The following is a 12,818-nucleotide window of genomic DNA, read 5'->3' as shown; positions in this document are numbered from 1 at the left end:
ACTTCAGCTGGTTTGAATGGAGCTAGAGCAGATCTTGGTTTGGTTGACATACTGAAATGTCAACTGTGACACATTGGTTGGTTAGTATATTGACATTTTACAAGGGACCTTGCATATAAATAAGACTATTCTCTTTGCTGGTGGGTGGAGCAGAGAGGAAACCACTTTTGTTAACATATCCCCACTGAGCAACATGCTGTCTGCTGACCTGGGACCAGAAATATGTTTGTCCCGCAAGCCTTTGGATGAACCACAACCAGTCAATTAAAAGTAATTAACAGGTTTGTTAAACGTATTCATTTCACAACTGGAGTAGACATGTGTCTGTTTCTCAGTGCTTCTGTGTGTGGAGGATTAGGTAGTTGCTGTGTAAGCTGATTTGCCAGAAGGAGCAGAGATGAGCATGGCTTTGGAGTGGGACTGTAGCTCAGTGGTCATTTCCCCACGCTATTCCTCTGTTACTGGTTTCTGTCATCTCCTTTTAAGAAAACAGTTTATGATATGATGAACCGGGCCCAGCACAGCTTATTGTTTTGCAAGGATAGTGCAGTAATGATGCCAGTGTTATCTTCACAGATATCGTTTGTGTTGGTGTAACAAGAAGGAGCAAATTGATATAATTAGCAACCCTGATTGGGTCTTAGCCAGTATCTGTCTTATCAGATTAAAATGTGCTCAACGTTTGATAATGATCCGCTTTGAAATTTGAATATCAGTGGTTTACTATAGAGACCCAACATTCTTGTGGAGTAGCAGCTGCCTATGAAGCTTACATCTACTAACCTGTCTAATCTCCAGACACATTCTTTTATCAGAATGTAAAGACTTAGTGCAACCTCACTCCCACAAGGATCCCAGCTTAGAGTAGCACTTGCAATACATTTGTCAAAATTGGTGAGCGTTAGTGTGCAGCTCTAAACTTCGATTTGTATTTATGTATATATTATTATAAAGTGTGAATCTGTATCAAGTTAAGATTTTTTTTTTTTTTCTCAATCATTCTAAAAAGCACCATGCCCTTTAAAATGTTTGTATATAGTCATATTTTATCATCTAATTTATTTTGTGTAGGTGGGTTAGAGAATTCTTAAATGAAGAGAATAAAGGCCTGGACGTACTGGTGGAATATCTGTCTTTTGCACAATATGCTGTCACGTAAGTTTTAAATTTTATTATTATTATTAATAAGTCATCTACAGACTTCTGTGCCTGATATTCTAGGCCTAATTATCGCTCCCATGTTTGCTTTTTTTTCAATGCATTTAAACATCTAAAAAGAGTTTAGACACGCTAAGTTACACATGCTGATACATCACGACTGCTTCCAGCTATTAATGTGAAGCGTCCGCTCAGACGCACACTTCCCTTTTAAAACGGCTAACTAACTGAAGTTGTGCACTTGTTCTTTGCTATACCCCTATACATACAGTCAGGATTTTTTTGAAGTAGTAGTGTAGGGCTATTTCAGTGTGTTGGTTGGTTGCCTGATTCATACAATTCCCAGTGGTAAGGCTGCTGAGCAAAAAAATGTCCATTGCACCACTTCAGATTCTGCACTACTGAAAATGTATCATCTGTAAAAGGCCCTGTTAAAAAGAGAATGTAAAGTAAATAAGATTACAATAACACAGTGTTCAAGCAAGGTCACATCCTTTTGGCTATTTGTTTATGTTAGCAGAACTAAAGACAAATGTGTCTTCCTTTTTCCTTTTTGGTGTAAACATGAATAATAAACAAGTTGAAAGATTTGATAAGAGTATACATCACCCCCTGTCAACAGCAGCTTATTGATTTATGTAAATAAAAATAAATGTAATGCCATTATTGAAATAGATTTCAGATGTCTACAAACTTTGTACATAGAATCCCAGTCATGTTGATTGATGGAAATTACTACTATAGATAACATGACTCAGGTTTATACTATAGTTATCCATATGAAACTGAACTTTCCTATTGTCTTGTGGGCTGTATGTAATTAGCTGCAGTATTTTTTATTCTTTTCCTATGTAATTACTTTCTTTGTGCAAAGTAGTGATTACTGTACAGGTCTATTAATATCCTAAGTGTGCTTTGAAATGGTAGTGTGTGTGTGTGTGTGTGTGTGTGTTTGTGTCCCTTCTGTCTTTTGGGTTGCCTGAATATTTATCTAGAGTCTTGAGGGAGGGGAGGGGGGGAGGAGAGTTCAATGTTTTTTAATGAAACTCCAAGGCTGGACAATCTTTCCTTTTGGTTTCCTGCCAGGCTTGATTTCGACAGTTTGGAGAACAATGTGGAGAACTCGACGGATAAGTCCAAGCCCTGGAGCAGGTCCATTGAGGATTTACACAGAGGAAGTAACTTGCCTTCTCCAGTTGGAAGCAGCATTTCCCGGTCTAGCAGGCATTCTACATTACGGTAGGGATTTGACACACAGCAAACTTCTTTCATACAATCTAAATAAGCATTCAGTGGCACTGCAGTACACATGACTCTCAGAAACCTTTTTGGAACTCATGTGCTTTTCAAGTCTTTAATCGGCTTAGAATAGATTAACTCCTGGCATGCTCATTATTCAGGATTTACTGATGAGGTGTCAGCCTTGGCCCTTTTTAATGTAAAATATGATTATTCTAAAAAAAAAAAAAAACAACATTGCCCTGACCGTTAATTCTTTTAATGGCTCAACAACATGCATCAGGTATTGTTTCAGTTGGCTTGTAATATAACATACATTAAAAAAGAAAGAGCAAAAATCTACCTTCATACTGGTAATCCTATTACAGTATTCTTTTCTGTACGCCAATTGAGTTATCTATAATTTCCATTGTCGATTAGAATGCAATGACTGGTGTATTGAACACACCATGGAGGAACTACATAGGCAAGTAATTCCCATGTGGAGACTTGACTTGTCCTATCCTGGTTCAAATCGTATCTTTTTGATAGGTTTCAGTTTGTCACTATTGGGGAGGTAAAATCTGCATTATCAGACGTTGTCTGTGGTGTTCCACAGGGCTCCAGTCTAGGTCCCTTGTTGTTTTCATTATGTATGCTACCGTTAGGTGACATTATCCGCAGACACGGAGTGAACTTTCATTGCTGTGTGGATGCTATCCAGCTATATTTGTCCCTAAAGCCAGGAATTTCTTCTGCCTGGGCGTTCTTGGCTACTTGCCTTACAGACATCAAGCATTAGATGTCACAGAATTTTCTAATGTTGAATTCAGATAAAACCGAGGTTATGCTAGTGGGCTCACAAAACCAACTAAAAGGAAAGGTCGGACTGCATGAGCTCGACCTTTGCAGTCTCTCATCAAAACTTAAATTGGAAATTAAGAGTTTGAGAGTCATCTTTGATCGTCATCTATCATTTGAGACTCATATTAGGGAAGTTACTAAAGTATCTTTTTACCATTTGAGAAATATAGCCAAACTTAGACAAATTATTTCCGTATCTGATGCTGAGAGACTAATGCATGCCTTTGTTTAATCTAGAATTGATTATTGTAATGCACTTTTTTTCTGGTTGCTACAAGGTTGTGTGTTAGCGGCTTCTCAATGACCGCATGAAGCATGTGAAACTAGAGATCTAATATAAACGCCGATCTCAAATAATTGCCGGTCTCCAATACGCACCGGTTCGGCTGGCAAATATTGTAAATAAACGCCAGAAGCGTTTAATTCAAGTTTTACAGTATTCTACATTTGAATGAAGGCATTTTCTCCAGAAAAAAAGCTAAGACACTGCTCATTGTTTTGCTTAACATGTTGTTGGATGTTATATATGTATATTTAACCTTAATTGTCTTTCCCTGGTCTGCCAACACACTTCAGTGAAAAACAAACAAACAAAATTTGACTTTATATCCAGTGTATAGCAGTCGAAGGAATTCATTTCATAAGGCTTTTTCTCTCACAGACTTTCTTTGTAAATTCAAGGCAAGAAAAATGTGTAAAGCAGAGAATTGTTTTGACATGCAGAAATACCTAATGTGAAAAAAAAAAACATACTGCTGTACTGAACAGAAACACAACTGTGCAGAATTGCACTCCTCAAAGTCAAATATTGGGTTAGATTGTGTACACCAAATGTCAGGTCTCGGAAGATTAAATGTAGTTTATTTCTGTGAGTTTCATTTTTCATCTTGGACTAATTCCAGTTTCATTTTTTTTTTTTTTTTTTCCAAAAGATATGCCAGTTACAGAAGGAGTGGTTTGTGATATATATCCAACTTGTCTTAACAGACCTACAGTGTCCCTAACTCGTGGCACTGTAATAGAATATTGTGTTCAGTTCTGGTCACCTCGTTACAAAAAGGATATTGCTGCTCTAGAAAGAGTGCAAAGAAGAGCAACCAGAATTATCCAGGGTTTAAAAGGCATGTCATATGCAGACAGGCTAAAAGAATTGAATCTATTCAGTCTTGAACAATGAAGACTACGAGGCGATCTGATTCAAACATTCAAAATCCTAAAAGGTATAGACAATGTCGACCCAGGGGACATCTTTGACCTGAAAAAAGAAACAAGGACCAAGGGTCACAAATGGAGATTAGATAAAGGGGCATTCAGAACAGAAAATAGGAGGCACTTTTTTACACAGAGAATTGTGAGGGTCTGGAACCAACTCCCCAGTAATGTTGTTGAAGCTGACACCCTGGAATCCTTCAAGAAGCTGCTTGATGAGATTCTGGGATCAATAAGCTACTAACAACCAAACGAGCAGGATGGGCTGAATGGCCTCCTCTCGTTTGTAAACTTTCTTATGTTCTTATGGATAGTGTGCAGCCCAGCATCACTCGTTGTCCACAAGATTAAGGATATTGTTCTGTTACATACTGTATTATTATTATTATTTGTTTATTTAGCAGACGCCTTTATCCAAGGCGACTTACAGAGACTAGGGTGTGTGAACTATGCATCAGCTGCAGAGTCACTTACAACTACGTCTCACCCGAAAGACGGAGCACAAGGAGGTTAAGTGACTTGCTCAGGGTCACACAATGAGCCAGTGGCTGAGGTGGGATTTGAACCGGGGAACTGTATCTAGCTTTCTCTAACAAAGGTGTTCTGTTAGAGTGTCAATAGAGAATTAATAAGCCGATTTATATCAACAAGGAATCAAGCCACTGTATTGTGATAGTATGCAGTACCCAATATCTTATTAATAGCATAAGGAGAATGATTTAAGCTCCATATGTGTCCGATTCAAAAAAGCATTTGCATGCAATCAGTCTATAGGTCTCTATAAACATTTCAGCAAAGTGATTCTTCTAACCTAAAAAAGCTTCAGTTCTGGAGTATGTTTTAAAGTAGTGTTCCAATTCCATCACTGATGAAGTTTTGATTGAGTAATAAGCCTTTTCAAGTACATTTGCATTTCAGAACATGAATGACATTCACACCTTGAGAAATCCCTGTGAGTCACTCGATGATCAATAGCACAGGAAGTGCAGAAAACCCACAGGGAGCGTATATATGGTGACACTTAACAGCACAATTTGCCTTTTTAAAACTGTCAAAATAGTTGGAATTGAAAACGTCATGCTTAAATAAATACACAGATTAGATACACTGCCATTAATACGCAGATTAGATATAAATGCTTTTAAACACTGCCACACACTATTATCTAGTATTTGGAATGACATATTAATGGTCTCCTGTAATCAAATACTGCATGAGTACACAGCACCTTCTGTTCAGGGGTAAGGAAGGAAGCCATTAAAGGTTTTATGGAAGAAATAGGAGATGGATAAAATGCAGAAGATTCAGAAGAAGTTGAATTATTGAAGATAACGTAAACCTGCTCAGTAAGAAAGGGTCAAAGGTCACAGTAGTATATTTACATTCCCAGTGTGACAATTATGTGTGTTAAATATTCACACTTTGACAAGTCACTTTGAATCATTCTGTTGCCCAGTCACCCAGAGAAATACATGACGCCTGTTTAATCATGTCATGCATACCTATATCATGGTCAAGGATTGGTAAATCCGTTCTTGAAATGCTTTGTCTCAAGTGCGTACATATAGTAGTCATAACATACAACACTGTCTAGTTAAACAGCAAAATGGCAGCCACACAAATGTGCAGAGTATGAGTAATTGACTGGGACTAAGTATTATTATGAAGCGTGCTGTAATCTCTAAAATAAACAACTTAAATGTTCTTTTTTTTTTTTTCTTTTTCTTGGGTGTGTTAAATATTGTACTGATGCCAGCAACGTGTTGTAACAATCTATAGCTTTACTTTCATTGACAAAAGCGTGCAGGGCTCGCTGGAGAGAGAGAGGCCTGAGATTCAGAAGCTTCAGGGAATGCTGAGCTGCTTGTTTATACAAATGAGTGCAGTGTTTAGGAAGTACCTTTTAAAACACACAATGTGGTTAAATGTTAGTCTTATGCAAATGCATTCAGTAAAATATAGTTGCTATTTAAATACAGTTTAAATAAAATATCCTGTTGATGGGATTGTGTTATAGAATAGGCAGGCAGGCCTGATCTGCATATTCTGATCCACGAGCATTATTCCTGCAGACCCACTAACGTTTCCTATTGTCTCATAGCCCAAATAAAGACTATGTATGGATTGTTATACACAGTATGGTTGGAGTTGCAGCTTTTTACTGATGGGACGTAATTGTGATTTGTTGAAATTTTAGTAAAACTAATGTGTTGTATATATTTAAAACCCCAGGTATTTATTTTTAGTTAGTTTCACAAAAGTGAAAAAAATATACCACCAAAGAAACAGCATTGACAGATTACTATTATATCCCACCTTTTTTGGCAGATAAAAGATAGACTTTTGTGGTTGAAGTAAAAGAAAGTGTCGGGGTTGTGGTGTTTTTTGAAAGCTGAACGTTTTACTAGAGCGCAAAAAAAGACAATGGTTTAGAATTAAATTGTTTCATAATACTTTGATTGACAGGTATAATACATTGCCAAGCCGGAGGACGCTAAAGAACTCCCGGTTAGTGAGTAAGAAGGATGATGTTCATGTGTGCATCATGTGTTTAAGAGCCATCATGAACTACCAGGTATGACAAATTAACTGTTTAATTTTCTTTTAGCCAGCACATGTCGACGTGTTTTTTTCTGACAGTGTAATAAAGAATGTGTTGCTTGAACATGTAATTCCATAGCATCTGTAGAGCTTTGTAGATTGGGGCCTCCTTACCTAGATAAGTTGGTCATATACATTCCATAGGGCCTTTATTGAACTAAGAGCCTATGATTGGGCAGATGGGATATTCGTATCTGAATATCAAGGCAGATGCCCTTATTCCTGCAATGCTGCTTTTTTGATGGGGATGGGCTCTGTCCATATATCCAGGACTGGTTTGAAGATCACAGTGGAGTCTTGATCCACATCCCATCCCTTGGACTGCCTAATAACAGAATCTCTGTCCAGTTGAGGACGTATGAAATTAAATGAACTCACTGACTTCTCGGGGACAGTGACCACAAACCTAATTTCTTGGCAGAATAGTGTATTTTTGGTATGGTAAACGTTTACTAGTAATGCTCATATTTGTTTTTAAAGATTAAAAATGTGTCAGTACTACACTAACATGTTTATAGTTGAATCCCAATCATTATTTTGTCAGAATTAATAATTAAATATATTATTTTATGTTGCAGTATGGTTTTAACATGGTCATGTCGCATCCGCATGCCGTAAATGAAATTGCACTTAGTCTGAACAACAAGAACCCCAGGTGAGTCATTGTTAGTCAGCATCTGTGAAAATGTGTCATGCTTAATGAAATGTGCCTTAAATGATGTACAGTAAGCATCTCTGAAAAGACTTTTTAAAAATATACACATTTCATATTCAGCCACTTGGTGAGTGAAACCGTTCTGAACAGCTGGTTGTTTTTTTAATCACCTGCTGTTATTATAGACCTGTGCTGTCTTCCCAGGCTCTTGTGCCATTCATTCTTTGATTGGCTGGTTTTTGGAAGCCTATGAAAAAGGCCTGCGACACTACAGGTTGCTTTATGCCAAATTGCTTTATCCAACTGCAGCCAAGAAATAGAAAAAAAACCAAAATGCTCAATGTAAGCACCCCCAACATCCAAGAAAAGTCCTGTAAGGCTCATTATTATATGTTCAGTACATTCTGAAAATCAACAAGGAGTAATGCAGCACTTTGCAGCACTGATACACAGGGCTTGTGTGGTGTAGCTTTCAACATAGTCCTGAAAACCTACTGTAAGAAGCAAAAAGAATATACATGGCAAATTCATGGTTCTAGCCAACTGTGTTTCCCAGCCTTAGAAAATGCAGTTTCAATGTCGGCATTTCTTGTAAACAGTTAGGCCTAAGTGATTGATTACATAAGCTTTTAAATGCATGAATGATGTGACTTGGTAAACTGACGATGGCAAAATCCTGTGTCATCCCATCCATCACGCATTCAATTCCTCATCATTGATTTTGTGTTTTACCCTGCAGGACAAAAGCTCTCGTTTTAGAGCTGTTAGCGGCCGTTTGTCTTGTCAGAGGAGGACATGAAATTATTTTATCAGCTTTTGATAACTTCAAGGAGGTAGGAGCCATGTATTACGTTGTTATTGCAAGTATGTTATATAATTTGTGTATTGTTAACAAGGGAATTGGTGAGATAATGTATAAAGTGCTACTTTTGCAACAAATATCTGACCCACTTGTGTGCCAAATTTCACTTCCAAATACAAATGAGTCGAGTGGGTGTTTGAAAAGTTGCTTCATATGCAGCTGGAAGTGAATTGTGCAAATGGGACTGAGAGGCAGCACACACTGCAGGCTCATGCAACATTTATAACGATTTGGATCAAATATTTATTAAAACATGGTATCTGCCTTTTATCATTAGAGGAAATAGGATGACAAGAAGCCACATCCATCTCCCACTCATTTTAATCCCCAAAAAACAGTTGCTGTTAGAATTGGATAGAATAGAAGCATTTAATAAAGTTACTAAACATTGCATTTAATGCAACAGGACCAATTTCATTAAATACACTACATTTGAGTGGAAAACATGGTGCTAAATTACAATTTCAGCACTCTGGAAATGGGAGAACATTCAGTTCAATTGTCATAAAGTACCCAACATTTTTATGGTTAGCACATTGAGGTAATTGCTTTCAGTAGAGCTAATAATAACAAAAAAGTTATTTATAGATACTTTTATCTTGGTATTTTTAGCATGGTATTTTATTTTTTAAAAACAGCAATTTCTGTCAGAAATGTCCTTCCTGTGCCTTCGATCATTGTGAAATAAAAGCCACTGTTCCAGTTTTTTAAAATGCCTTTTTGTCTTGTAGGCGTTTTGAGGTCAATAGGCATTATGAGACCTGCCTGGTAATGTAGTAATGTTTTGGCAGATGAAAGATGCCTTGTTGGCTTTTTTTCTTTTTCCTGTGCCTTCCAGTCATAAATGTTTTTAAGAGAGCTAGCCACATGATTCCTTTTGGGTATGCAGTGCCTTCGTTTCCACTTACCGCAGTGGATATGTTAATCACACTGCATGAAAATAGGTCAAGTAGATTACAGAGTTTAAGGGATGCTTCAAATAAATAACGGTCTGTGTATTTAAAATTGAATAATGCTAATGTACTACAGAGAAACCTTTCTTTTTCATATTCCAGGAATGTCTATAAACATCTACTTTAAAGTAGAACCAAACATCTAACAGACCACATTTTAAGCATGCTGAATAGGCCACTAGCAATATCCTTTTTTTGTATTTGTTTATTATTTATTAACTGTTAAATTTGATACAACCTTTAGATATTATTTTCTGGTTTTAAATTGGCAGTTACAAATGGCTTAGTGATCTAAAAAACACTTATTCAGTTTATACATTACTAGCGTTAATAAAGTCCACTCCGAAAGTACTGGTATGTTATCTACAAATAATGTCTGTCTGCCTTGGTAAACACTTTCATTTTGTCTATGCACTACTGTCAGTTTCACTATAATGTATTGATTCCAAAGTCTGTCTTGATCTAGGATTGTAGGTCATATACCCTAAACATGAGGTGCCAAGATGATTTATATGTCTAATACACTAATCAGAATTCTTAAGGGAAATTACTCTCACAATATGTATTTCCAGACGTTTTGAATGAGATGTGTTTTAATACTGAATGGTATTTGGAGTACTCTTCCAAAGCTCCCTCCAGTGTGAACATGTGTAAAATGTAATCCTTTTTTTTTTTTTCTCTTCTAGGTTTGTGCTGAGACACAGAGGTTTGAAAAATTGATGGAACATTTCAAAAATGAAGACAACAATATTGATTTTATGGTACTTATTCAACAATAGTGATGTTTTAAGGCAGTCCGTGTGGTAACATGTGGAAACTCTAAATGATTCTGCCTATACAGGCTTAAATATACTCTTTCAATCTCTTATGATATTTGCAATACAAATATATTCTTGTTATTGTAGGAGCACCTAATCACATAAATAGCCTCCATAGTGTGGCTTAAAGTTTCAGTTTGACTGCAGTAGTGTTACAGCTTTTGAAATTCTGTATTTGAGAGTGCTTGACAAAGGGCCTAACTGGTCTTAAAACTTGGATTTTGTTATTGTATGATTTACGGATAGCTTGCTTGGTAACACCTCTTGAGCAAAAACCAGAACAAAATGGCTTAGGCGACAGACATTCATCATTTAGTAGCAGTATATGTAACAGTCAGAAGTAGGAAAACTCCTGACTTCTTTACACAGTGCTTGTGTGTGAAATTCCTAAGTGAACTGCGAGGTCTTCTCCCTGACTTCCAGATATTTGACAAGAGTATAACAACAGACTCCAGATCCTTTAATGCTGGGATCTCCCATGAAGATGGGTTTCCTCTGGATTTTGTAGTTGAATATGGTATAATTATGTACTGTGGACAAAAAAAAAAGAAGTGCTGTTAAAATGAACACCTGGTATATTAAAGATATTTATAGACGGTAACAGATAATTGTTTAAACAATACATGCTTTTGTTTTACTACTACTGAAACATAAGAAAGCCTTACATGTTTGGCTTACTTCACACAGAGACATTTTAATTACATGTCTGTCTGGTATAATAAATAGGTTTGTGTATAGTGGTTGGGCTCCTAGTTTGCAATTGAGTGAACATTAATAATATTTGAGTCTCTAATTGCATGATTGTTTTTATTTTTTTTTTATTTTATTTTTTTTACATTGACTAGGAAGCTTATGTAAATATCCAACAGAAATCTGATTTTTTTTTTTTTTTGTGTGCAAACTTTTCTTGTGCTGTAGTAGAATATATGTCAATATTATTCTATCCTTGGCAGCTTTTTTTGGGCGACCACATTTTCTGTGTGACTACTGAGATGATCTATTCTAATTATTGTTCTAATTGTCTATCCCTTAGGTGGCGTGCATGCAGTTCATTAATATCGTGGTCCATTCTGTGGAAGACATGAACTTTAGAGTCCATCTGCAGTATGAGTTCACCAAGTTATGTCTGGATGAGTATCTGGAAGTAAGTAAAGACAATATTATTATTATTATTGTTGTTATTATTATTATTTATTTCCTTATCCAGGGTGACTTATAATTTTTACAAGATATCACATTATTTTTACATACAATTACCCATTTATACAGTTGGGTTTTTACTGGAGCAATCTAGGTAAAGTACCTTGCTCAAGGGTACAGCAGCAGTGTCCCCCACCTGGGATTGAACCCACGACCCTCCGGTCAAGAGTCCAGAGCCCTAACCACTACTCCACACTGCTGTTTTTATATTTATACAATCATCAGCAAGTATACATAATGTTATTCTGTTTCAGAAATATGTTTCATTTCTACTAACCATAATAGTTAATATAAAAAAAGTAATTTAACTTTCTAAACAGTTTATTCTATTTCAACAGTGAGCACTGTTTATCAATGGCTCAGCTGATACAGCTCCTGGTATTAGAGGTGGAGACAGTACGTAACTACAAGGTGTTGTTAGGAATACCTTCAGTTCTACCTGGGGATCTCTGTCTCCATACCCGTGCCATCATAAAAGGAGGAAGACTGGTTTGTCCGACCACCAAGTGTGGGACAATGGGACGTTATTTCCCAGCTGCATTTGTAGTCTGGGATATAGATGCTTCTATTATTTGAAGTCACTGTCATGCTTCTTTTCAAATGTTTGCTTCTATTATTTGATAGCCAACTTACAGCTAACTGCTCTCGGCAGTATAAACTGCATAGTTGATCATATGACATGTCACTTGATTTACACTCTGTACATTCAAGTGTGCTTTTAAAATTAGAAAGACATAAAATACAATTTTAAAAAGGTATATTTCTGTATATTATTTTGGGGTTTTGTCACCAGTCTTTTGTGCAACAAATACTTGATACCTGCTGCTATCTGTTCATCTAGAAGCTGAAACATACAGAGAGTGACAAGCTGCAGGTTCAGATCCAGGCATACCTGGACAATGTTTTTGATGTGGGGGCTCTTCTGGAAGATGCTGAGACCAAGAACGCTGCTTTGGAACGAGTTGAAGAGCTGGAAGAAAACATTTCTCACGTAGGTGTACTGATCTACAGGGCAGTAGGAGATAGGACCGCTCTCTTTTTTTCTCTGTTCACCTATTCATAATTATTATTTTTTTTAATGTAATATCACAAGACTTTGTCATTGTGCACTAGGCACAGTCCTCTACTGTATACAGTACACAGACAGTAATGAGGGACACCTTGCATTTTGTAGGCTTTTGTGGATTGGTTTGTTTATAAAACAATGGTTTATATGATCAATTAAAATGAACATTTTGTGCAACCAGGGCAACCCTATGTAACCTGACAGTGTAAAAGCT

At 36.7% G+C, this 12,818-nt stretch overlaps 1 protein-coding gene across 9 annotated transcripts in view; it reads left to right on the top strand.

The window, feature by feature from the left end:
* The window catches only part of LOC117426904 (formin-like protein 2), a 72,507-nt gene that overhangs the window by 43,497 nt on the left and 16,192 nt on the right, over positions 1–12,818 (top strand). For all 9 annotated transcript variants that reach the window (XR_009330581.1, XM_059033799.1, XM_034925510.2 and 6 more), the window contains exons 5-12: positions 1,072–1,155; positions 2,245–2,397; positions 6,916–7,024; positions 7,629–7,705; positions 8,445–8,538; positions 10,207–10,281; positions 11,372–11,482; positions 12,380–12,529. Coding sequence is in view for 8 of the 9 variants with exons in the window: in XM_059033799.1 (XP_058889782.1) it covers positions 1,072–1,155; positions 2,245–2,397; positions 6,916–7,024; positions 7,629–7,705; positions 8,445–8,538; positions 10,207–10,281; positions 11,372–11,482; positions 12,380–12,529 (853 nt within the window). In the remaining variant the exon portion in view is untranslated. The remainder of the gene's footprint in view (positions 1–1,071; positions 1,156–2,244; positions 2,398–6,915; positions 7,025–7,628; positions 7,706–8,444; positions 8,539–10,206; positions 10,282–11,371; positions 11,483–12,379; positions 12,530–12,818) is intronic.

The sequence above is a fragment of the Acipenser ruthenus genome, chromosome 11 (genome assembly GCF_902713425.1).
Source record: "Acipenser ruthenus chromosome 11, fAciRut3.2 maternal haplotype, whole genome shotgun sequence".
NCBI classification, from domain to species: domain Eukaryota; kingdom Metazoa; phylum Chordata; class Actinopteri; order Acipenseriformes; family Acipenseridae; genus Acipenser; species Acipenser ruthenus.
Note: the sequence above shows the minus strand (reverse complement) of the source record. Positions and strands in the feature narration are given on the sequence as shown.